This window comes from Mchenga conophoros, linkage group LG23 (assembly GCF_057382185.1).
Source record: "Mchenga conophoros isolate Kocher_MC1m ecotype Shallow Benthic linkage group LG23, M_conophoros_male_GT1.1, whole genome shotgun sequence".
Classification (NCBI taxonomy): domain Eukaryota; kingdom Metazoa; phylum Chordata; class Actinopteri; order Cichliformes; family Cichlidae; genus Mchenga; species Mchenga conophoros.
Genome location: NC_140547.1, coordinates 28198031 through 28224159, shown reverse-complemented (window position 1 = coordinate 28224159; position 26129 = coordinate 28198031). Strand labels below are relative to the sequence as shown.

The 26129-nt window shown below is 39.6% G+C and overlaps 1 protein-coding gene across 3 annotated transcripts; it reads left to right on the top strand.

Annotated features, from left to right (window-relative positions):
• Window positions 1-48: 48 nt before the first annotated feature.
• Window positions 49-22566, top strand: LOC146547406 (uncharacterized). Of its 3 annotated transcripts, none has more exons than XM_085265483.1 (18): window positions 50-250; window positions 1662-1811; window positions 2292-2417; window positions 2513-2682; window positions 7854-7950; window positions 8100-8198; window positions 9514-9549; window positions 11729-11767; window positions 11867-11929; window positions 12180-12245; window positions 12651-12737; window positions 17115-17201; window positions 17542-17604; window positions 17993-18079; window positions 19994-20080; window positions 20421-20483; window positions 20872-20958; window positions 21592-22566. In XM_085265483.1, the coding sequence occupies exons 1-18, from the start codon at window positions 193-195 to the stop codon at window positions 21633-21635; spliced, it is 1509 nt and encodes a 502-aa protein (XP_085121609.1). In that variant the 5' UTR covers window positions 50-192; the 3' UTR covers window positions 21636-22566. The 3 variants fall into 3 exon arrangements, with proteins under 3 accessions (XP_085121612.1, XP_085121609.1, XP_085121611.1); XM_085265485.1 differs by lacking the exon at window positions 50-250 and adding an exon at window positions 267-1135; XM_085265486.1 differs by lacking the exon at window positions 20421-20483 and having other exon boundaries at window positions 49-250.
• Window positions 22567-26129: the final 3563 nt, after the last annotated feature.

The following is a 26129-nucleotide window of genomic DNA, read 5'->3' as shown; positions in this document are numbered from 1 at the left end:
CATCTGGACACACCCTTCAGGTTTTGTTTTACATTTTTTAAGTCTCACTTTCGGTTTGTCAGTGACGCAGTTTAGCTTCCCACTCTTCCGCTTCTCTGATATATTCGCAGTTTAAATATTCTCTAGTTGTCTCTGATATTATTAGCCGACTCTCTCTTGTTCTTCGTCTCGTTTATGCCGTGATTTAAGAGGATGTTACGATCCGTGGGGTTAAGAATTCTTCTCTTAAGCGTGGGGTTGGTCCTTTCAGGTAAGATGGACACTGAGTTTTCAGTGGGGTGAACAATGGCGCATAGCTTCATACTAACCGTGTATCTTTTATTCCTAGTGTTATTTACGTTTCGCCAGCGTGTTAATGGTAATGTAAAGGAGTGGTGAGAGTGTTCATGGTGAAACGAATGTATCGCTATTCTGGAGCCAAACACAAACCCGGAAATAAACGAACTTTTTATCAGTAGTTTATTAATAGTGTAAGCTGAGGTATACTTTAACTGGTGGAAGAATAACATACGAGTTCGAGTCAAGTATGATTTATCATATGATAAACATTAACTCCCAGGTGCTGCTAACACATAATAGGTGTGAAATGGAAGTTTTTAATGTTATGTCGCAACAACCCGCTTCAGGACGACGCCCGGTAAATAGCTGGTGAAACAAAATAGCACAGAAATAGTTGAAATATTCTTCATATTTATTTCTGAGGTGTCTGTAAAGCAGACACATCTGTTTCACCAGCCAGTCCAGCACCGATTAATCTGCAGCACCGGATCAAATTAGAATAAAACCGGTCTTTTGGGTAGGATGGAACACCCGGCAGCGGCCATTTTGAGGTCATTCATTCCAAAAGTCACGATCCCGTCATTTGTAGGTTTCATTCGCTCGCCCAGAAAGTCAAATAAAATAGTTGAATGTGTTCATGAGAGTTTTAGGGAACAGTAACATTGATTTTATGATGTTATATATGTTTTATAATGTCTGACGAACCGATAATGGGATTGTTCCTTTGTGTGAACTTACCAGTACACCCCCGAAAAAGAATAGAACTCAAAAGTAAACTACATTAAGGAGTATTTTACTCTAAGATCAACAAAACAGGAGCACAAGATGGAAGATTTGTTGTCAATCTCCTTCAGAGGTGAACATTTTGTAACAAATCTGCAGTAATTCAATTCTGTATGCTGTACTCCAGTATTCCCTGTTATGCTCCAGTTATTGTTTTGATGTTATCAAAATGCTGTTTTTGTGTATATTTGGGGAAGTTTATCCTATTTATTTGTAGATTTTACAACCAATTAAATCCAATCCCCGGGATTTCTTAGCATCAGAAAACCATCAATAATATTCAAACGTACCTTATATTTGTTATATTGAAATCAGTTGAATTCATTTAAATGTTTTTAAATGTAATAAAATGTAAGTATGTTTTGCTGATGATGCTTAAAAGCAAGTAAAAAAGACAAAATCTGATAAATATAATTATTTACAGTGCTCTCCCATATAAACTGGGATCATCATTAACATCTTTTACAGCATTTTGCAGATGCCACACATGCAGCTAAACTGTGTTTGTTTAGTTCTGCAAATTAGTTTTGTAAACAAAATGTTTGGTTACAGAACTAAATATGAAAAATCATGTTGATTTTGGTTTTATTTTGCCATAGACAAAGATAGTTTCAAGAAAGTGGGAGACAAAGTAGTCCTATCTCCAGGCTCTGTGTCTGATCCCATCACCAGCATCACGTGGAAACATGGCCCGGACATCGCTGTGGAGTGGTACGGAGGTGATATAGTTCCGTACCGGGACTTCAGAGGTACGTATGCTCAGGATTTAACATCAAATGCATGCAAGATAGTGGCTGCAGATTTGAAAGATCCTGGATAAATGGGAAGGCTGTCCAGAAAGGCATCATGTGTGGAATCTGTGCGAAATCAAGAATATGGATCAATCAAGCTTGTGCATCCAAGGTTTCTTTTGAAGATATATTTCTAATTTTAAAAAAAGATCTTGATCCCCAAAATGAAGTGGGATCAAAAATAGCTAAATGGACTTATCTCAAAGAATTGAAAATTCCTTTTAAAATTTTTTTTCTGTCATTGTGCTGTAACGAATTAACCTCTTTCATGGATTTGATGCATTTTAAAATGCTAACTTTATGCTGCACGGATAATTGAATTACCTTGGTTCATTACATATATATATATATATATATATATATATATATATATATATACTAAAAATCCATTAAAAATAATTATCTAATTGGTTAATTATGTAACTGTGATGTTTTTAGGTCGGTGTGAGGTGAGTACTTCCACTGGAACGCTGACCCTCTCAAACGTGACTGTAAAGGACAGCGGCATCTACACAGCAGAGATCAACAACAGAGTCATGAGTCCGACTAAAATCACTGTTATCTGTAAGTGGACGAATTCGGACTGAAGTTTGCTTTGAATCATTTTTTCACCATATTTAAAATAAAAAGCTTGTTTGTTTGCTGTCTTTAATTATCAGCTGCTGTCCCCAAACCCACTGTCTCCAAATCATGCAACCCTGAGATGACCATCTGTACTCTCACCTGTGAAGCCAGCATCACAGATGACACCAAACCAGTCACCTATTCCTGGATGACAGGTGACAAGCAGACAGCTCAGCCTTCAAGCAATCAGCTCACATTAGCAAAGGTACAAACAGGATCTGACTGTTCACATAACACATAACAAGTCAGCTGCTCATTTTTTTTCCAGACAATTTCTCACATAAACCACAGTATTGAAGCAATGACTAACACATTATAGAAAAGTTAAGACATCAGAAAAAGAAATGAATCTAAATATTTTCAACAATTAAATTTTTTTTTTTTTTAGGTTTATGTACATTTGTTATTTTAGGTATTAAAAGGAAATTTATTTGTTTGTTTTTGTTTCACTCATTTTTGATAATTGAGATTTTTGATTATTATTTAAAGTTTTAGGAAAATGACAATAACAAAACATAACCAATGAGAGTAAATAAATGACCACAAAAAATGAACACAAAACACTAGAAAAGTAAATAAAACACATTTTTCTACTTTTCACACACTAGCTGAAACAGCCACTCTTAAAAACTAAAAGAAATCAAAAATGAAAACAAAGCCAACACAAACAACGATAATTACATTTACACATTTCTACGTACCAGCATATTTTAAAACACAGTGAACAACATAATCTCTGTTTTATACTACTCAGATAGTTTACCTAGATTATACATACAGTGGGGCAAAAAAGTATTTAGTCAGCCACCGATTGTGCAAGTTCCCCCACCTAAAATGATGACAGAGGTCAGTAATTTGCACCAGAGGTACACTTCAACTGTGAGAGACAGAATGTGAAAAAAAATCCATGAATCCACATGGTAGGATTTGTAAAGAATTTATTCGTAAATCAGGGTGGAAAATAAGTATTTGGTCAATAACAAAAATACAACTCAATACTTTGTAACATAACCTTTGTTGGCAATAACAGAGGTCAAACGTTTACTATAGGTCTTTACCAGGTTTGCACACACAGTAGCTGGTATTTTGGCCCATTCCTCCATGCAGATCTTCTCGAGAGCAGTGATGTTTTGGGGCTGTCGCCGAGCAACACGGACTTTCAACTCCCGCCACAGATTTTCTATGGGGTTGAGGTCTGGAGACTGGCTAGGCCACTCCAGGACTTTCAAATGCTTCTTACGGAGCCACTCCTTTGTTGCCCGGGCGGTGTGTTTTGGATCATTGTCATGTTGGAAGACCCAGCCTCGTTTCATCTTCAAAGTTCTCACTGATGGAAGGAGGTTTTGGCTCAAAATCTCACGATACATGGCCCCATTCATTCTGTCCTTAACACGGATCAGTCGTCCTGTCCCCTTGGCAGAAAAACAGCCCCATAGCATGATGTTTCCACCCCCATGCTTCACAGTAGGTATGGTGTTCTTGGGATGCAACTCAGTATTCTTCTTCCTCCAAACACGACGAGTTGAGTTTATACCAAAAAGTTCTACTTTGGTTTCATCTGACCACATGACATTCTCCCAATCCTCTGCTGTATCATCCATGTGCTCTCTGGCAAACTTCAGACGGGCCTGGACATGCACTGGCTTCAGCAGCGGAACACGTCTGGCACTGCGGGATTTGATTCCCTGCCGTTGTAGTGTGTTACTGATGGTGACCTTTGTTACTTTGGTCCCAGCTCTCTGCAGGTCATTCACCAGGTCCCCCCGTGTGGTTCTGGGATCTTTGCTCACCGTTCTCATGATCATTTTGACCCCACGGGATGAGATCTTGCGTGGAGCCCCAGATCGAGGGAGATTATCAGTGGTCTTGTATGTCTTCCATTTTCTGATGATTGCTCCCACAGTTGATTTTTTCACACCAAGCTGCTTGCCTATTGTAGATTCACTCTTCCCAGTCTGGTGCAGGTCTACAATACTTTTCCTGGTGTCCTTCGAAAGCTCTTTGGTCTTGGCCATGGCGGAGTTTGGAGTCTGACTGTTTGAGGCTGTGGACAGGTGTCTTTTATACAGATGATGAGTTCAAACAGGTGCCATTCATACAGGTAACGAGTGGGGGACAGAAAAGCTTCTTACAGAAGACGTTACAGGTCTGTGAGAGCCAGAGATTTTCCTTGTTTGAGGTGACCAAATACTTATTTTCCACCCTAATTTACAAATAAATTCTTTACAAATCCTACCATGTGAATTCATGGATTTTTTTTCCACATTCTGTCTCTCACAGTTGAAGTGTACCTCTGGTGCAAATTACTGACCTCTGTCATCATTTTAAGTGGGGGAACTTGCACAATCGGTGGCTGACTAAATACTTTTTTGCCCCACTGTATACATGCAGTGTTGGGAAGGTTACTTTTAAAATGTATTCCACTACAGATTACAGAATACATGCCCCAAAATGTATTTTGTAACGTATTCCGTTACGTTACTCAATGAGAGTAACGTATTGTGAATACTTTGGATTACTTAATATATTATCATGCTTTTTACAACAGGAATGTACTATTCCTGTGTGATTTATTACTGTTACTGAAGGTACGCGGCTCCGAACCGTAGTAAAGGTGCTCAGGGCGACCGTGGCTCAGGGCGTTGGGAAGCGCATCTGTAACCGGAAAGTCGCCGGTTCGTTCCCTGGGCTCTCTGTGTCCTGGTCACTACCGCCTACTGGTGTTGGCCAGAGGGGCCGATGGCACGCTTCTGTCAGTCTGCCCCAGGGCAGCTGTGGCTACAACTGTAGCTTGCCTCCACCAGTGTGTGAATGTGAGAGCGCTATATAAATGCAATCCATTATTATTATTATTATTATTAAAGGGACCTCTGGCTAATACGCCGGGTTCCGTGTCGGGCTCTTAGCCGAAAAATAGCTTTACTTTGTTAACTGGGTCAACTTTGCTAGCGAGAGACAGAGAGAGGCGTTGAAAGGCTGCTCCAACGGAACTTATTGTTTTCGGAGGAAAACACGAACACAGTGTACAGTCGAGTCTTAATAGCTTACTTACAACTGGGCTCGTCAGGCACTCTTCTTGGCTGAAGTGGTTATTATTATATTTACATGCTTCCAGCTCCCGTTTTTGCTCGATGACTGCTCATACTTTTCCACTCTCCTTTTTCTCCCTCCCTCGTGCTCACAGACCCATAACGTGTACGGCAGTCCATTCTCCCAGCAGCACGGACTACACTGAACATGATGCTACATTCTTTAGGGCTATGCCTGTAGCATTCTGCTTATTAGTTTAACACAACAACAAAAAGGCGCTCTCTCACCCAGGAAACACACAGTGAGAGAGAGCATGCCACCCTGTAACCATGGCAACTGTAACGCTACAGAACGTAGCTGTCAAAAAACCCAAACAGTCCTGACCCGCCACAATATGAAACAGGAAAATACCGCAGTGTAATCCATTTATTTCCGCAAAGTAACTGTATTCTGAATACCACCTTTTTAAATGGTAACTGTAACGGAATACAGTTACTCATATTTTGTATTTTAAATACGTATCGGCGGTACATGTTACTCCCCAACTCTGTAAACATGCTTTTTTAATATTTGTCCAGACCCTCAGGCGTTTTTGGTGCATGTAGTTTAATAAACAATCAGTTCATACCTTGGATATGAAGTCAGGGTCACTTTATTGGGTACACTTTGCCAGTATTGTTTTGGATCCTTTTTTGTCTTCAGAGCCTTCCCGGCATAGCTTCCACAAGGTGCTGGAATCGTTCTTCAGACATTTTAGTCCATATTGACATGATTTGTCCCCACAAAGGTGCTCTATTGGACTGAGATTTGTTGACTATGGAGGCCATTTGAGTACAGTGAACTCATTGTTATGCTCAAGAAATGGCCTGCATTTGTATAGCGCTTTTTACTCAGTCCCTAAGGACCCCAAAGCGCTTTACACTACATTCAGTCATTCACCCATTCACACACACATTCACACACTGGCGATGGCAAGCTACGTTGTAGCCACAGCTGCCCTGGGGCGCACTGACAGAGGCGAGGCTGCCGGACACTGGCGCCACCGGGCCCTCTGACCACCACCAGTAGGCAAACATGGGGTTAATATCTTGCCCAAGGATATTTGGTATGCAGCCAGGGGGCAGCCTGGGATCGAACCACCGACCTTCTGATTAGTGGCAAACCAGTTTGAGATGATTTAGGGGAACATACAGGAGTGGTGAATACCAGATATATAAAAGCAGCAATCGAGACGAGGATATCTGATATCTTGAGGCAAAACTGGTATTATGAAATGCTTAATATTAATCTTTTTATAAAGTGCAGAATATTTAAGCGAGAGTTCCAACTGCAAAATTATGTGTGTAGTTTAAATCATTCCACTTTTTAAGGTTTAGATGCTGATTTTTTGATATCCTAGTAGCTACATGCAGATTTTATGACTATTTTAAACGTTTATGTTAACTTCGGAGCTTGGGTAACATGGACATGAATGTAGTCATTTTAAGTTAAGACAAAAATATCTGTCTGTGTTTCGGGCTGAGACTAAATGCGAATAAAATATAGACAGTGTGTAACTCTAAGGATATCATTGACAATTGCAAATATTTCTAAAGAAATTGTGTCTTTATTTGGACATGGGTGATTTGTTGACAGATGTATTTAAAATACCTTTATTAGTCCCACGAATGGGAAATTTCATAAGGCTGCCAGTGCAATGGCGGCGCCATCTTACCCTTCCGACCATACATACATTACGCAAAAACATCACATGGGGAAGACAGGTCAGAGGGGTATAACAATGGAAAACATGAGGAAATAACTCCCCCCCAGACTGAGCTCCAACAGGGAGAACAGTTTGAGAACAGAAAAAAAAACACCTCTGCACATAGCACATAAAAAAACTCTTAATACGTCATAGAAACACATGACAAGCAACAGGGATGGGTAGAAGGTGTGAGACAGCCAGTGTAGACAGTGCATCCGGGCCTGCAGCATATGCGCTGGTCTCCTTGATCCACCGTCTGCATCGGAAAGGAATAAGCGTCGAAGGCGTTTGGAGGGGAATTAGTCCCATTCGTGGAACTAATAAAGGTATCTTATCTTATCTTATTTATTTATTTCTCCTTTCTTGATATTGGCGATAAACTAAAATAAAAGTGAATGGAAATGGTTAGTCTCGCACTTTTATTTTGTATTTTCTGGAAATATAGTTACATTTATCAGGGTGTATGCAGCCATCTTTGAGCCTGTCCCTGTGCTATTGATCTGTTGATTGTCCACCCATAGACAAGTGTCCCATAATCTGTTTAAAATCTAATGAATGTGTTTGGTTTATGTGCTTCTCTCTTTTCTCGTTAATTCTAGAACGATACAGGATCTGTTGAAAAATCAATCAGCTGTCAGCTGGAAAACCCAGTTAGCAGTGAAAGGAGTGACAATATAATCATTTCATTTGCGAGTGGTGAGTTATCACACCAATATGTATCTGTGGCAGAAAGTGTTTCTTTTTGACTAATGATGGATTTTACAGACATTTAAAGATTGGGATAAATTGTTTTGGTAATCATTTGCAGTTTTATTAATTTATTCTTTGTTCTTTTATTTTTGTAGGTGATTCACTGTATTGGATCATACCATTAGTGATTGTGTTGCTTGTGTTGATAGTGGCTGTAATTGTCTTTTTTCTTTGCAAAATATACAGAAAGCGAGGTAAGAACCCACAAAACAATTATGAATCTTACTTTCTTTTTAATATCTTGATTTATTAATCATTATGCAAATGTGCATGATGAATGTTAGGTGAGGTTAAGACTCTCCATTATAAAAGCACAGCGTACTTACAATAAGATGGGAAAATATTGTTTTGCCACAAAATTACCAAAAAATTACACAGTACTTTAAATTACTTAGAGAACAATGTGTCTCCTTCCTGTAAAACACCTGAAGTCGTGCACTTTGTAAAATGACTTGAAATTACTTGCACACTATGCTAACAGTATAATTTTTTTTCTAATTAGTTCTTTGTTTATTGTAAATGTTACTTATTCTAGTGTGCCTAGTTTTAAGTATGTTTAGGTAAAAATAATTACTTTGTAATTTAAAATAAGTCCACATAATTACAGAGGAATTATAGGGCCATATTAGAAAGTGTTAATAAAATATCTCGACATGTTAAAGAAACAACCCAGCCAAGCCTGTACTACAGATAGTGTGATAAACCTAGGACTCGTGTATTTTACTTACAGATTTAGTCTCAGGATATAACAGAATTGGTGAAAATCGCCGTATTTGTGTGTTTTCTTCTGTATCAAAGTCATCCAGTCACACTTGTATGTAGGTTCATTATAAGCACAATTTCTAGGCTAATTTTAATAGTGCTGAATGCAAACATCTCTATCTACAACTTCCCAGGCTCAAAAATCCTCCAAATTATTAGACTTCGTCTTTATGTATTCAACAGAAACACATTTCAAAGATGTGACTGATGGATGAAAACAAACCAGGGTAAATTTCCTCTTAACTTCATGTAGATGAAAAGCTGAACATTAAAACAGTAACAGCATCCTTTGCTCATAATATGTGTTTGAGCTCAATAACCCCAAAGAAATAAGCTAAAATCGCAAAACAAGCAATGATTGATATTTCTGTCAATCAATAAATGTCAATAAATGGGGTGGCTGTAGCTCAGGTGGCGGAGCAGGTCAGCCACTAATCAGAAGGTCGGTGGTTCGATCCCAGGCTGCCTCCTGGCTGCATACCAAATATCCTTGGGCAAGATACTAACCCCGTGTTTGCCTGCTTGTGGTGGTCAGAGGGCCCGGTGGCGCCAGTGTCCGGCAGCCTCGCCTCTGTCAGTGCACCCCAGGGCAGCTGTGGCTACAATGTAGCTTGCCATCGCCAGTGTGTGAATGTGTGTGTGAATGGGTGAATGACTGAATGTAGTGTGAAGCGCTTTGGGGTCCTTAGGGACTAGAAAAGAGCTATACAAATGCAGGCCATTTACCATTTGTCTTCAATTCCCCAGAAATCAAAACACAAGACGAAGCAAATAGACCAGAAGGTAAGATAATACAGTATAAAGCCTCTCTCTAACTTATATTAGGTGGTGGTGTTAAAACTGGGATTTATTAAGACATACAGTGGGGCAAAAAAGTATTTAGTCAGCCACCGGTTGTGCAAGTTCCCCCACTTAAAATGATGACAGAGGTCAGTAATTTGCACCAGAGGTACACTTCAACTGTGAGAGACAGAATGTGGAAAAAAAATCCATGAATTCACATGGTAGGATTTGTAAAGAATTTATTCGTAAATCAGGGTGGAAAATAAGTATTTGGTCACCTCAAACAAGGAAAATCTCTGGCTCTCACAGACCTGTAACGTCTTCTGTAAGAAGCTTTTCTGTCCCCCACTCGTTACCTGTATGAATGGCACCTGTTTGAACTCATCATCTGTATAAAAGACACCTGTCCACAGCCTCAAACAGTCAGACTCCAAACTCCGCCATGGCCAAGACCAAAGAGCTTTCGAAGGACACCAGGAAAAGTATTGTAGACCTGCACCAGACTGGGAAGAGTGAATCTACAATAGGCAAGCAGCTTGGTGTGAAAAAATCAACTGTGGGAGCAATCATCAGAAAATGGAAGACATACAAGACCACTGATAATCTCCCTCGATCTGGGGCTCCACGCAAGATCTCATCCCGTGGGGTCAAAATGATCATGAGAACGGTGAGCAAAGATCCCAGAACCACACGGGGGGACCTGGTGAATGACCTGCAGAGAGCTGGGACCAAAGTAACAAAGGTCACCATCAGTAACACACTACAACGGCAGGGAATCAAATCCCGCAGTGCCAGACGTGTTCCGCTGCTGAAGCCAGTGCATGTCCAGGCCCGTCTGAAGTTTGCCAGAGAGCACATGGATGATACAGCAGAGGATTGGGAGAATGTCATGTGGTCAGATGAAACCAAAGTAGAACTTTTTGGTATAAACTCAACTCGTCGTGTTTGGAGGAAGAAGAATACTGAGTTGCATCCCAAGAACACCATACCTACTGTGAAGCATGGGGGTGGAAACATCATGCTATGGGGCTGTTTTTCTGCCAAGGGGACAGGACGACTGATCCGTGTTAAGGACAGAATGAATGGGGCCATGTATCGTGAGATTTTGAGCCAAAACCTCCTTCCATCAGTGAGAACTTTGAAGATGAAACGAGGCTGGGTCTTCCAACATGACAATGATCCAAAACACACCGCCCGGGCAACAAAGGAGTGGCTCCGTAAGAAGCATTTGAAAGTTCTGGAGTGGCCTAGCCAGTCTCCAGACCTCAACCCCATAGAAAATCTGTGGCGGGAGTTGAAAGTCCGTGTTGCTCGGCGACAGCCCCAAAACATCACTGCTCTCGAGAAGATCTGCATGGAGGAATGGGCCAAAATACCAGCTACTGTGTGTGCAAACCTGGTAAAGACCTATAGTAAACGTTTGACCTCTGTTATTGCCAACAAAGGTTATGTTACAAAGTATTGAGTTGTATTTTTGTTATTGACCAAATACTTATTTTCCACCCTGATTTACGAATAAATTCTTTACAAATCCTACCATGTGGATTCATGGATTTTTTTTTCACATTCTGTCTCTCACAGTTGAAGTGTACCTCTGGTGCAAATTACTGACCTCTGTCATCATTTTAGGTGGGGGAACTTGCACAATCGGTAGCTGACTAAATACTTTTTTGCCCCACTGTATGGGACAGGGTCCACTGGTCTGGGAACAGTAAAAGAAGTTTGCTAGGCCAGTTGACTGACCAACTGCTGACATGTTGGGCCCAGCAGCCTAAAACAGGCCAAGCATATTTGCTGAAACAGACCCTCAATAATGATTAGTTTGCTCTTACAGACAGCATGTCTTTCATATGAGTAAAGCATTGTTTTTGCTGCTTGCTTCCACCACTGGCCTGTTTTAGACTATGTCAGAAGAAACTAAACTCACTATAAATGATTCTATAATCTCATAGATTAAGCTGGCAGTATATTAGTTAACAGTAAAACTGTAAAAGTGTTGCGGGCTGAACATTGTTTTAGGGTCATTTGTCTGTTGTGTTACGTCTGTGTCCTTACAGAACTACAGTGACACTGAAGTTAAAACAAAATACAACATCACCAGCAGCAGTATAGTAGACTTTACACCAGTTTATCAGTTAATGTGCTGTTCATGACATACATTTCATTTATTATCTGACAGAGATGGTACAATTGGTTGGGATACAGAGTAATGGAGCAGGTGAGTAAAATCTTATTTAATGGGGGTAAAAACAATAATAAAGTAAATGTGACAGCAGGTGATGGATGCTTAAGGTCCTGATATTTCTTCCAACACCAGATTTGTCAGTCCAAGGAACATCATCTTCCTCTGTGGTCCCAGCATTAAATTCACCCAACAATGGTGAGCAAAATGTTTTCATAATATATAACACATTTGCAACATGCAATCACTTCATCTTGTATAACTTGTTTGTTTTTTTAAAAGTAGCATCAAAGCTGTGACCGGAGCATCGACCTGTATGAGCCTTAGAATTTGCAGGTTTAGCTGGACGGATCTGTGACCTGCAGGCCGAGCAAAAATGCCTCCTGTGTTCATTAGAAGTGAACAGAACGTTTGCTGTGTCTCATATGTACTGTGATTCTGTTTTCAGTAGTGACAGCTCCTCAGATACACAATGAAAACGAGTTGATGTCCGCAGATGATGAAAATGAAGCAGGTGAATAAAATCAGGGGAAAAAACTAACTAATTATGTGATCAAACACACATAATTGTTTGATCACATTATTACAACGTTATTACAATACACATAATCATCGCGTTCGTACAATATAATATTTATATTGTACGAACGTGAAAGTTTTGCATATTGTAATAACATGATAGAATATTGTACAAACATGAAAAGTATATTGTTAGAACAATAAACTTTTCACGTTATAACCGTGATATAGCTCTATTTTTCTTTTGTCTGGGCGGCAGCTCTACACTTCCATATCGCCCTGTTAATTCAATTCAATTCAATTTTATTTATATAGCGCCAAATCACAACATAAGTCGCCTCAAGGCGCTTCATTAGGGTTGTGATATTTTATTTATCATTTTACCATAATCACTTCACAGAGACGTCAAAAACTACGTCAGAGGTCAAGGATGAACCTAGTCAGGACCAAACACCTGCAGCATCCACAGATTCCAGCAGTAAACCTGGTGAGTAAACTGAAAGTGAGATGAATTCGAGTTTCAAACACACGTGCAAAAACAGACATACACACACTTATTCAAAACTCTGCCTGGAATACTGACAGATCTGCTGACACTTTTCTGTCCAGTGTTTAAGTTGATCATTTCTAAATGACAAATCTAACTTAGATCCTGATGTTTGAGATCACATTAGTCTCTGAGACTCAGCAAGCTGCTCTGAAACAAGCCAGGAATGTAATATTGTCTAAGATGAAGATCTGCAGGCATTTTTTTTTTTTTTTTTGCCTGTCCCGTTTGGTTCTTTTGCCATCAGAGTTATTGTCTAAAGGCGAAGAAAGATGCCCAACGGATTTACTTTACCAAATTGACCATCCCAGCTTTGCCGTAATGGTCTATTTGATTCACCTTTTATTGTTTATTTTATTTATTTTTTTATTATCACTTGCTAGATACGGGACAGACTTGAATGAGGAAAAGAAAAGGGAGAAAGAAAGAGGGGGGAAAAACAGCGGAGAAACAAAAACCAACTAAATAAGCAGGAAAAAAAAATACATATATCAATCACCTGGATCACCTGTTGAGAAAGAAAAAAGAAAACAAGCAGAAGAAAACGAGAGCAATACAATAAACAACATCACGATGATATATGGGAATATAACAGTAAATACTAAATATTAAACATTATTGTGCAGTACGTAATATCGACAGCGCACAGTGTGCTTTGAGGTAGGAGCCAAAAAGGATGTAGTTTGTGTGTGTGAGCATGGACGTCCTTGTTTTTAAAAGGTTCCTTCATGTAATGATCTGTTAGAGGGTGTGGGGGAGCCACTGCCCCGTCCTCCAGGGCATGAAGCAGGTATGGAGGAGATCAAAACTCCAGACATCCAGAGGCCCCCAGAACACAAGAGACCAAGGAAGATCAACAGAGGGGCAGCCGCGCCACTGTCCCAGAAAGAGCTGAGGAGAGTCCCAGATGAGGGCTCACTCAGCAGCTGCGGAGCAGAAGCCGGGGGGAGTTATAGTGACGCGCCCGTGAGCTCCGCCGGCAGCCAACTGTGCCAGAGTGACTGAGCCCCAGGCCGAGAGGCCGAGGGCACCCCACCCGCGAAGTGGCCCGAGCGAGCCCCAGGCTCCAGGCTCCGACAAGCAGCCACCAAGGAGTGAGCCAGTGTGTACCTGGACGCCCACCCCGGACACAAAGAACCACCAACGCACCGATGTCTGAGGGGGTCCGCCACTGGCAGGGGAAGTGGTGGTAGGGGGAGAGAGGCCTCCAAACCTTGGAGGGCCTAAGATGTCCCCAGAGAGGTGGCGTCTGATACCCAACCTGACATATAGACACAGACATACAGGCACACACAGATACAAACATCCATTCCCACCCTCATGCTCTCATATGCACTTACTCCACACTCAACCAACGTGGAGACAGACATAAAGAGACGCTGTACACACGATCACACTCCCCAAGCGTACTCTACAAACCGGGTCTAGGTACCCTTGCCCCTGGAGGGGGAAACTGCACCCAGACCCAGGTGGTGTTACCCTTTTCCCTGCGGTGGGGAGAAGCAGACCGCCCCGACTCCGCAGCAGCAGGGAGGCCCCACACTCCAGACCCCAGTCGGACGGCCAACTCCTCCTCCTGGCCCCCCGCTCCAGCAGGTCGCAGAGAAAGGGGGTGTGAGAAGACTCCAAACCTCCCTCCGCCCGCTCATATGTAGTGTTGATGCATGTGTGTTCTAAGGTGCATTTAAAACCCAGGAGGGCATACCTGCCAGAGAGCAGCAGGTAAGCGCATAGCCCCTCCTGATAGCCCTCAATGTCTACGTGTATTTAAAATTGAGAGATGGGCAACGACGCCAGTGGTGAGGTGTACACCCTGATGGTCTTTTGGAGTCCGTGTATCGTGCCCACCCCCAAGATCCTATATGTATGTGTAATGAGAGTGTGAGTAATGTGAATGTTGTAAGATAAAATTGAGGCACAAGAAGCCAGAAGGGGACAGAGGGGGGGATGCCTCCCCTGCACCCTGGTGACACACCTTTACCCCAAGGGCCTGCATGTGTGGGTGATTGTGGTGGAGCGGGAAGAGGCAGGTCGTGTTCATTTGCTGTGAAAATCACTTCACTACCACCCAAGATGGCAGCTTGTAATAACCTTAGTTAAGTCTCTAATTGGCTTCATTTATGGACCTTGAAAGGGAGATGTCCATATATGTGGGTAATGGAGATGTGAAACAATGATAGGAGAAAAAAAACATTAGCGATGCAGCTGGGTGAGGTGAGGTGACTTTGACAGTAGCAGCTGGGATGACTAGCAGTGCTACTGAGTGACAGATGAAGGGCTTTGAAATCAGAGCAGGGGTGTCAAAGTGGTGTTAGCTCACAGGCCAAATACAATTCTACCTGATCTCTGGTAGGCTGGACCAGTAAAAGTATTGCATAATAATGATTTTAGCTCTGAAAGTGCAAAGATTCACCAGGGACAGTGCCGAGATCATCAGATGAGAAGTTCCTTTTAAATTATTATGGTCATTTAATGAGTGCTCTGTCACAAAAAAAAAAAAAAAACAAAAGAGACAATAAGCTGCCTGAGAAATCTTAAGATAAAATAGGTGCAATTTTAACAACATATAATTTTTTTTCCACTTTGAATTGAGAGCACTGTCATTAAATGCACTGTATTTTATAGTCGAAAGACAGAGCACCTTCACATGTAAATCTTTTGTAAGTAAACAATTTTACCTTTTATGATTCAAAAAGCTCTCTTAGACTTAAAATACTTTACTTTTTTCAGACACCTCTTCTGTACATTAGATCAATACTGGCATGACCACACCAGGAATAACATTAATTTAGGGAAAAACAGGAGGAATTCATGACAATTTGCAAAGCCTTCCAGTGTACTGATTCCTTTTCAGGCCTGTTGTGGCGTGTTTGAAACTCCCTGCGCTTTAAGTGTCCTTTCATTTCTATGATAAGCAGCATCTTTGCAGTTTGCAAAAATTGCATGATGATATTGAAACAGAAACAGAAGAAGGGAAACTAAGGGAGGATTTATATATATATATATATATATATATATATAGAAGGCTCAGAGACTCAGTCTGACATTTATTTTAAAAAAAGATTTTCCTTTTATTCTGCTGCTCTGACTGACTTTGTGTGTATAAAAATCAGGTTTATAATTGAATACGTTATCCCATTTTGAACCTTTATAACACTCCTTAGTGTCACGTAAAAGCAGCACTGATTGAAGTATTTTCTTTAAACTGGTGGAGTAAGTTTTAACACCTGGTGTGACATTGAAGGTTACTGTTAGTGGTGCTTAGTGCTCCATCAAAAATGCACTCATGGAGACCTGGAATGCATTTGAGATCACTTTTATAGATTTTTCACTTCACCAGTCTCCATGCTCAGTCACATATTACATATTCCAGAGGTACAGAAGAAGGGAGGTGTTTGTAAGATGTGTGTTGTTAGGTTTGTAGCATAAACCTATTCGCTGGAACGTTAAGGACAACTTGCTACACAGTAAAAAGCAAGACACAAGGCACCAAAGTTCTTCGTGTTACTCATGCATGAGGGAGACCTGCCTGGAGCCAAGTGTCGTTCCACCACTTGACCTCCGTCAGACTCTCAACCAGGTTCCCCATAGCACTCCTTTTATTGTGGTGGGGTGCTAATGGGGGGGGGAGGGGGGGGGGGTCAGAGTGTGGCCCCATAAATGACTTCCCTTAACCTGCTGGTCTGGAAAATCCAACAGTTCATCTATATGTAAAAAATCCCTTAGACTAAAACTGACATAGCTACGTTAATCCTACCGTAAAACAATAAACAGATGTGAATTTAGCCAGTTGTGTTTTAGCTGAGGGTGAAAATATATTTAAAACCACAAAGTCAGCATTGAGCAAATGTATTCAAATGTGTTCATTACAAAAAACCTGTCGCACCAAAAAGACAAAAAAAATCAAATAATATGAAAGTGTTCTTAAACCTTTTATTTCTGTTTTATTTAAAAAACGTTGAGTTAATACAACCTTTAAAGTGCTCTGGGTCAATCTGACTGTAAGTAAACTGAAGGGGTTTCAGTGACATGTTTATATTAATGCATAGGTTCCAAATGTACGCTCATTTCCAATAAATTTGTCAATGAATTTGAATTTGTATCATTTTAACGAGAATTAAAAATATCATTTTAAGAGTCAGCCGTGTGACAAACTGGCAGCCTGTTTATGTAAATGTGATTTAATCCTGAGGGATAAACCTACAGTATGAGATGCACTTTAATAGGCTGAAAATCTGTTTTGTGAAACTCAAACTGGAACTCAGTGACAGATCTGCTGTTGTTCTGATGCTTTTTTGTTTTTTAATCACTTCACAGAGACGTCAAAAACTACCTCAGAGGTCAAGGATGAACCTAGTCAGGACCAAACACCTGCAGCATCCACAGATTCCAACAGTAAACCTGGTGAGTAAACTGAAAGTGAGATGAGTACGAGTTTAAAACACATATAATCAGACAAACACACACTTACTCAAAACTCTGCCTGGAATACTGACAGATCTGCTGACACTTTTCTGTCCAGTGTTTAAGTTGATCATTTCTAAATGACAAATCTAACTTAGATCCTGATGTTTGAGATCACAATAGTTTCTGAGACTCAGCAAGCTGCTCTGAAACAAGCCAGGAATGTAATATTGTCTAAGATGAAGATCTGCAGGCATATTTTCTGAACTTAACATCTGGTTGTTTTTGTTTAGTTTGTTTTGTTTGTCGTTGATTCTTTAAATGTGTGATGGTTTGACAGACATGCCAGCGCTGGACTCAAAGAGCAACGAGACGTCAGATTCTGAGCCGAAACCTGAAACTGGTGAGAAAAAAAGTCGTCACAGCAGAGAAAAAAAAAGTATTCCTTAACCTTTCTGTTTTATTTTTAAAACCTCAAATTTGTGCTCAATAACTCACCTGTAGATGACCTGTAATGTGTATGACAGACAAACAACAACTTATCTAAGCTAATTTCACTGTCCACTTTGCAAAAAAGGGTGAATGTGTCTGTCTGATGAACCATTGTGCTGAAAGATTTTTCCATATTAAACAGACAATCTACAGGAACCACAGCAGGGCCCACAGCCATTTATTTTCATGAGAATTTACAATGCAATTTTAGAAGTCAAATTTTTTTAAATGTGATTTCATCCTGAGGGATCGATCTGTTAGTGTTGTGATATTTTATTTATCATTTAATCACTTCACAGAGACGTCAAAAACTACCTCAGAGGTCAAGGATGAACCTAGTCAGGACCAAACACCTGCAGCATCCACAGATTCCAGCAGTAAACCTGGTGAGTAAACTGAAAGTGAGATGAATATGAGTTTAAAACACACGTGCACAATCAGGACAACTTCATGTTCTTTTTTGTGTGAGTTTAAAAAAAATGTGGCTAATGCTGTTTGATCTGTTTTAGCCCATTTTATTTTCTGAGACTCTGCAAGCCACTTTGCAACCCACCTGCACCTGCATATTAGTGCTTATGACAGAAACAAGAATCAAATTAACAAGCAAGAGTTTGATCAATACATTTTGACAGAGTGAATCCGTACATTAAAGTGGGATGGGTCTTTGTATCACCTAACCAGAGATAGAGTCCGTAATAATTCTTTGACACAGGGACCTGAAACATTTTTAGCTCGCTAAAGGCATTTTGTTAGCATTTAAGCTCTCAGCTGAATGTTTTGTCCTCCAGTGGTTTTTCAAATGGGACACATTGCACTCTGTCTCCACTGGATATTATAACCAGGATTTTAAACAATCTTCTGACATTTTACAGTCAAATAAAAAGGTCAAGAAACAGGTGAAACATCATACAGCAACTCATAAAATACACAATGGATTTGATGTGACGGTGCAAAATGTTCAAACTAATGAGATCAATGGAGGATTGGCTACTTGGTGCATTTCCTACTGACATGAGGGCTTTGTTTTTTGTCCTGGTGTGAATTTGATCAGAAATATTTTAAATCTGAAACGAGCAGAAGCCCCTGTCAGACTCACCACAGCGTCTCCAAAGAGTGCTGTTTGTGGGAACTTGACTTTTTCAGTGAACGTGTGACTGTAAGAGGCTTTCATACTTACAGTCCCTCTGGCTAATTGTTATTTGCGTGTCTTCTCTGTATGCTAGCATGTGTTTTAGTGTACTGTGGGGTGTACACATTCACCTAATAAGTAAAAAATCTCTGGTTCAAGCCCAGGAGGAGACACATTGAGGGTCGTGTCAGGAAAGGTCACACAGCATCTCTTATGACTAAGGGACGCGACACTTTCAGTGTGTATATACGTTACACAAGAAGTTCGGGCCTGAAAAATTTGAATTTGGGCTCATTTTGTCGCAACGTACTCGGTGTGTAAAAGCCTTTAAAGTGAGGAGAGTGTTTCACAAAACTAATTTTCAGCCTATTAAAGTGCATCTTATACCGTAGGTTTATCCCACAGGATTAGGCCACATTTAAAAAGATTTGACTTTTACAATTATAATTACTGAGAGTTCTCAACATGTCACGTGAGTAACATGTTAAGACCAGTGAGATGAGTGGCACACTGTCCTTGTGGGACATTTCCTGGGGGCCAAAGGATCATTTCTGCCAGATGTGAATTTAGCCAGTTGTGTTTTAGCTGAGGGTGAAAATATATTTAAAACCACAAAGTCAGCATTGAGCAAATAATGTATGAAGTATATTCCAGGTTAATTAATCACTGGAAACAAATTAAGCTCAGTGGTTAATATGTATTTACATGTAAATGTGTTCATTACAAAAAACCTGTCGCACCAAAAAGACAAAAAAAATCAAATAATATGAAAGTGTTCTTAAACCTTTTATTTCTGTTTTATTTAAAAAACGTTGAGTTAATACAACCTTTAAAGTGCTCTGGGTCAATCTGACTGTAAGTAAACTGAAGGGGTTTCAGTGACATGTTTATATTAATGCATAGGTTCCAAATGTACGCTCATTTCCAATAAATTTGTCAATGAATTTGAATTTGTATCATTTTAACGAGAATTAAAAATATCATTTTAAGAGTCAGCCGTGTGACAAACTGGCAGCCTGTTTATGTAAATGTGATTTAATCCTGAGGGATAAACCTACAGTATGAGATGCACTTTAATAGGCTGAAAATCTGTTTTGTGAAACTCAAACTGGAACTCAGTGACAGATCTGCTGTTGTTCTGATGCTTTTTTGTTTTTTAATCACTTCACAGAGACGTCAAAAACTACCTCAGAGGTCAAGGATGAACCTAGTCAGGACCAAACACCTGCAGCATCCACAGATTCCAACAGTAAACCTGGTGAGTAAACTGAAAGTGAGATGAGTACGAGTTTAAAACACATATAATCAGACAAACACACACTTACTCAAAACTCTGCCTGGAATACTGACAGATCTGCTGACACTTTTCTGTCCAGTGTTTAAGTTGATCATTTCTAAATGACAAATCTAACTTAGATCCTGATGTTTGAGATCACATTAGTTTCTGAGACTCAGCAAGCTGCTCTGAAACAAGCCAGGAATGTAATATTGTCTAAGATGAAGATCTGCAGGCATATTTTCTGAACTTAACATCTGGTTGTTTTTGTTTAGTTTGTTTTGTTTGTCGTTGATTCTTTAAATGTGTGATGGTTTGACAGACATGCCAGCGCTGGACTCAAAGAGCAACGAGACGTCAGATTCTGAGCCGAAACCTGAAACTGGTGAGAAAAAAAGTCGTCACAGCAGAGAAAAAAAAAGTATTCCTTAACCTTTCTGTTTTATTTTTAAAACCTCAAATTTGTGCTCAATAACTCACCTGTAGATGACCTGTAATGTGTATGACAGACAAACAACAACTTATCTAAGCTAATTTCACTGTCCACTTTGCAAAAAAGGGTGAATGTGTCTGTCTGATGAACCATTGTGCTGAAAGATTTTTCCATATTAAACAGACAATCTACAGGAACCACAGCAGGGCCCACAGCCATTTATTTTCATGAGAATTTACAATGCAATTTTAGAAGTCAAATTTTTTTAAATGTGATTTCATCCTGAGGGATCGATCTGTTAGTGTTGTGATATTTTATTTATCATTTAATCACTTCACAGAGACGTCAAAAACTACCTCAGAGGTCAAGGATGAACCTAGTCAGGACCAAACACCTGCAGCATCCACAGATTCCAGCAGTAAACCTGGTGAGTAAACTGAAAGTGAGATGAATATGAGTTTAAAACACACGTGCACAATCAGGACAACTTCATGTTCTTTTTTGTGTGAGTTTAAAAAAAATGTGGCTAATGCTGTTTGATCTGTTTTAGCCCATTTTATTTTCTGAGACTCTGCAAGCCACTTTGCAACCCACCTGCACCTGCATATTAGTGCTTATGACAGAAACAAGAATCAAATTAACAAGCAAGAGTTTGATCAATACATTTTGACAGAGTGAATCCGTACATTAAAGTGGGATGGGTCTTTGTATCACCCAACCAGAGATAGAGTCCGTAATAATTCTTTGACACAGGGACCTGAAACATTTTTAGCTCGCTAAAGGCATTTTGTTAGCATTTAAGCTCTCAGCTGAATGTTTTGTCCTCCAGTGGTTTTTCAAATGTGGCACAAGGCACTCTGTCTCCACTGGATACTATAAATTTTCTGTTTTACTTTTAAAACCTCAGATTTTTGCTAAATATCTCACCTGTAGGTGATCTTTAATGTCTATGACATACAAACAACTTATCTAAATTAATTTCACTGCCCACCTTGCAGAAAAGAGTGATTGTGTCTGTCAGATGAAACATTGTGCTGAAATATTTTTCCATTTTTAACAGACAATGTACAAGAACCACAGCAGGGGCCAGAGAGGACAACATAGGACCAGAGACTTCTTCACCGAGTGTAGAAAGAGCCAAATCTTTATCCTCAGTCACTTAAGGACTGTTTGTATTACATAAGCGCACAAGGTGGACGATGGGAGAGGTTACATGTTTGATATTTAATGCTGTATGTGTCAGAAAGGCTGTAGTATCATTATTGCTTTTTCTTCCTGCCCTTTCATCAGCATGATTTTTTGACACATTTAATTATGCATTTAAGCGTTAGCAAACATCACTGATGTTCAGCTAACAAAACAAACTGGGCTAAAAGCATGTGTGCATTTCTGAACATGTTTTTCTGTAAGATTGGTGGTCGTGTTCATTTGCTGTGAAAATCACTTCACTACCACCCAAGATGGCAGCTTGTAATAACCTTAGTTAAGTCTCTAATTGGCTTCATTTATGGACCTTGAAAGGGAGATGTCCATATATGTGGGTAATGGAGATGTGAAACAATGATAGGAGAAAAAAAACATTAGCGATGCAGCTGGGTGAGGTGAGGTGACTTTGACAGTAGCAGCTGGGATGACTAGCAGTGCTACTGAGTGACAGATGAAGGGCTTTGAAATCAGAGCAGGGGTGTCAAAGTGGTGTTAGCTCACAGGCCAAATACAATTCTACCTGATCTCTGGTAGGCTGGACCAGTAAAAGTATTGCATAATAATGATTTTAGCTCTGAAAGTGCAAAGATTCACCAGGGACAGTGCCGAGATCATCAGATGAGAAGTTCCTTTTAAATTATTATGGTCATTTAATGAGTGCTCTGTCACAAAAAAAAAAAAAAAAAAAAACAGACAATAAGCTGCCTGAGAAATCTTAAGATAAAATAGGTGCAATTTTAACAACATATAATTTTTTTTCCACTTTGAATTGAGAGCACTGTCATTAAATGCACTGTATTTTATAGTCGAAAGACAGAGCACCTTCACATGTAAATCTTTTGTAAGTAAACAATTTTACCTTTTATGATTCAAAAAGCTCTCTTAGACTTAAAATACTTTACTTTTTTCAGACACCTCTTCTGTACATTAGATCAATACTGGCATGACCACACCAGGAATAACATTAATTTAGGGAAAAACAGGAGGAATTCATGACAATTTGCAAAGCCTTCCAGTGTACTGATTCCTTTTCAGGCCTGTTGTGGCGTGTTTGAAACTCCCTGCGCTTTAAGTGTCCTTTCATTTCTATGATAAGCAGCATCTTTGCAGTTTGCAAAAATTGCATGATGATATTGAAACAGAAACAGAAGAAGGGAAACTAAGGGAGGATTTATATATATATATATATATATATATATATAGAAGGCTCAGAGACTCAGTCTGACATTTATTTTAAAAAAAGATTTTCCTTTTATTCTGCTGCTCTGACTGACTTTGTGTGTATAAAAATCAGGTTTATAATTGAATACGTTATCCCATTTTGAACCTTTATAACACTCCTTAGTGTCACGTAAAAGCAGCACTGATTGAAGTATTTTCTTTAAACTGGTGGAGTAAGTTTTAACACCTGGTGTGACATTGAAGGTTACTGTTAGTGGTGCTTAGTGCTCCATCAAAAATGCACTCATGGAGACCTGGAATGCATTTGAGATCACTTTTATAGATTTTTCACTTCACCAGTCTCCATGCTCAGTCACATATTACATATTCCAGAGGTACAGAAGAAGGGAGGTGTTTGTAAGATGTGTGTTGTTAGGTTTGTAGCATAAACCTATTCGCTGGAACGTTAAGGACAACTTGCTACACAGTAAAAAGCAAGACACAAGGCACCAAAGTTCTTCGTGTTACTCATGCATGAGGGAGACCTGCCTGGAGCCAAGTGTCGTTCCACCACTTGACCTCCGTCAGACTCTCAGCCAGGTTCCCAATATTGTGTGTGTGTGTGTATGTGGGGGGGGGGGGGTGTCAGAGTGTGGCCCCATAAATGACTTCCCTTAACCTGCTGGTCTGGAAAATCCAACAGTTCATCTATATGTAAAAAATCCATTAGACTAAAACTGACATAGCTACGTTAATCCTACCATAAAACAATAAAACAAGGTACGACCTCTTCCCATGCTCCCAGGATGTAGGTGTGCATTCCTGGAATGCACACCAAGCCTTTGCAGCCTGCTAAAGATCACACATCCTATCACTACACAATTGATTATACACCTCTAAGCATTAGAGGTTAAATATTTCCTAAATATTAAATATTTCCTAATACAAATGACAATAATAAAATCTAAACCCATCATCAGTGACATCAGCTTGCTCTTGAACTTTGAGTTCTTCCAGCCTGAGTGAGGTATTTTGTAGCACTATCACAATTAACTTAAATTTCACTGGTCACAGGTTACTGACTGTGGTGCACTGATGGTGAAGTGGAATGTGTTAAGAGTGTTTTTTATAGATATTTATTTACTTTACACTAACAACACAGCAACAGTGTCAGTGTTTAGACTTTAACTGTAGAAGAAAATAATATAAAGACTTATAGATGAAAATGCCAAAGATGAGACACGTGATGTATTCTACAGGTGCAAAAAAGTGATACTTTTACATCACTTTTTTGTATCACTTTTTTGCACTGTAGGTGAAAACTGTCATTTTGTACCCTGTGTTTAATGTACTTAAGGATGTGAATGTACATGAATCCATTATTTGTCAGAGGTCAATTGTTAGCATTTTTACTGATAGCGAGTATCATATTTGTAAAATCATGGAAGCAAAGACAATAAAATTAATGAGATTTATTGGTGTAGTCATGTCATGCTTCTTCCTATGATAAATATTTTCATTCTATCAATTACAGAATGGCGGGTAAAGGCTGCACTAGATATTCCATGTGATAACTCTGATAGGGTAGTTATCAAAGATTGGTAGTCACACGTTTTACATGAATTGCTGATCCATGAAGCATCTTTCAATAACCATCAACATCAAAGCTTAAGATTTGCTGTCTCCTTTTCCTGGTATACTTTTCATTTTTGAATTAATTGTAACAAAAAGTAATCAACCACCAACAACACACGAAAACGCTCATCTTGTATAAAAAGCCTCAAGGTTTTGCAAACCAGTAGATGACGTCTTTTAAAAGAAAAACAGGTAACCGGAGATTTTAAAGCTTGATGATCCAGGTAAGAAAAGTTTCTGGTTCCTCAATTTCAAGTTTGCTTGATCTAGCAACCCTGTGAGGCCACACTCAAGCTGTACTTGTGGCTCACCACAAACTATTTTGCCAACAGAGAAACTTTCCTGGATATGTGCGACAACCAACCACAAATGATCTCTTGGTGAACATTTTAAGCTGGCTATGACATAGCTTTAGCTTGCCAGTAAGAACAACTGGTTGAAATCTAAGCAAAATAATTTTAAGTGTCTATTCTTTAAATGATTAGTAATGTATAACAAAAATACAAAAAAATTACTCTGACGCATGAACATTAAAAATACCTCCTGCCCTCAAAGACTTGTGCCTTTTCCATAAATTGACTACAGATTGCTAAGTCTAGCTCACTGTTGCATTAGATAACCAGTCTGAGAACCAATCAGGACTCAGCAACTTAAAGGAGCAAATGACACATTTGAAAGGATTATTCTTCATGTTTGAGTTGTGTTTCGTTGTTCACTCAACTTGTATAGAAAACCTCAGTGTTTCACAAACTGGAATAGAATAGAATAGAATTCAACTTTATTGTCATTGCACATGCACAGGTACAGGGCAACGAAATGCAGTTTGCATCCATCCAGAAGTGCTTTAGTGATATAGATATATTATATATATTAGCAATAATATAGATACTTAGGCAGTATCATTAGAAGACATAGCATACATTTTCACTGCTATGCAGATGACACCCAGCTCTATCTGTCCATGAAGCCAGATGACACACACCAATTAGTTAAACTGCAGGAATGTCTTAAAGACATAAAGACCTGGATGGCCGCTAACTTTCTGCTTCTTAATTCAGATAAAACTGAGGTTATTGTACTCGGCCCTGAAAAGCCTAGAAATATGGTATCTAAGCAGATTCTTACTCTGGATGGCATTACCTTGGCCTCCAGTAACGCTGTGAGGAACCTTGGAGTCATTTTTGACCAGGACATGTCCTTCAATGCACATATTAAACAAATATGTAAGACTGCGTTCTTCCATTTGCGCAACATCTCTAAAATTAGAAATATCCTGTCTCAGAGTGACGCTGAAAAACTAGTTCATGCATTTATTACTTCCAGGCTGGACTACTGTAATTCATTATTATCAGGATGTCCTAAAAACTCGCTGAAAAGCCTTCAGTTAATCCAAAATGCTGCAGCAAGAGTCCTGACAGGGACTAGAAAGAGAGAGCATATTTCTCCTGTTTTGGCTTCCCTTCATTGGCTTCCTGTTAAATCCAGAATTGAATTCAAAATCCTGCTCCTCACATACAAGGTCTTAAATAATCAGGCCCCATCTTATCTTAATGACCTTGTAGTACCATATCACCCTATTAGAGCACTTCGCTCTCG

Coding starts and splice junctions, on each gene's coding strand:
- LOC146547406 (XM_085265483.1), top strand. CDS start 193: ATGTTACGATCCGTGGGGTTAAGAATTCTTCTCTTAAGCGTGGGGTTG. Junction 11,930..12,179: donor ATTAAATTCACCCAACAATG/GTGAGCAAAATG, acceptor TTCTGTTTTCAG/TAGTGACAGCTCCTCAGATA. Junction 17,605..17,992: donor TGAGCCGAAACCTGAAACTG/GTGAGAAAAAAA, acceptor ATCACTTCACAG/AGACGTCAAAAACTACCTCA.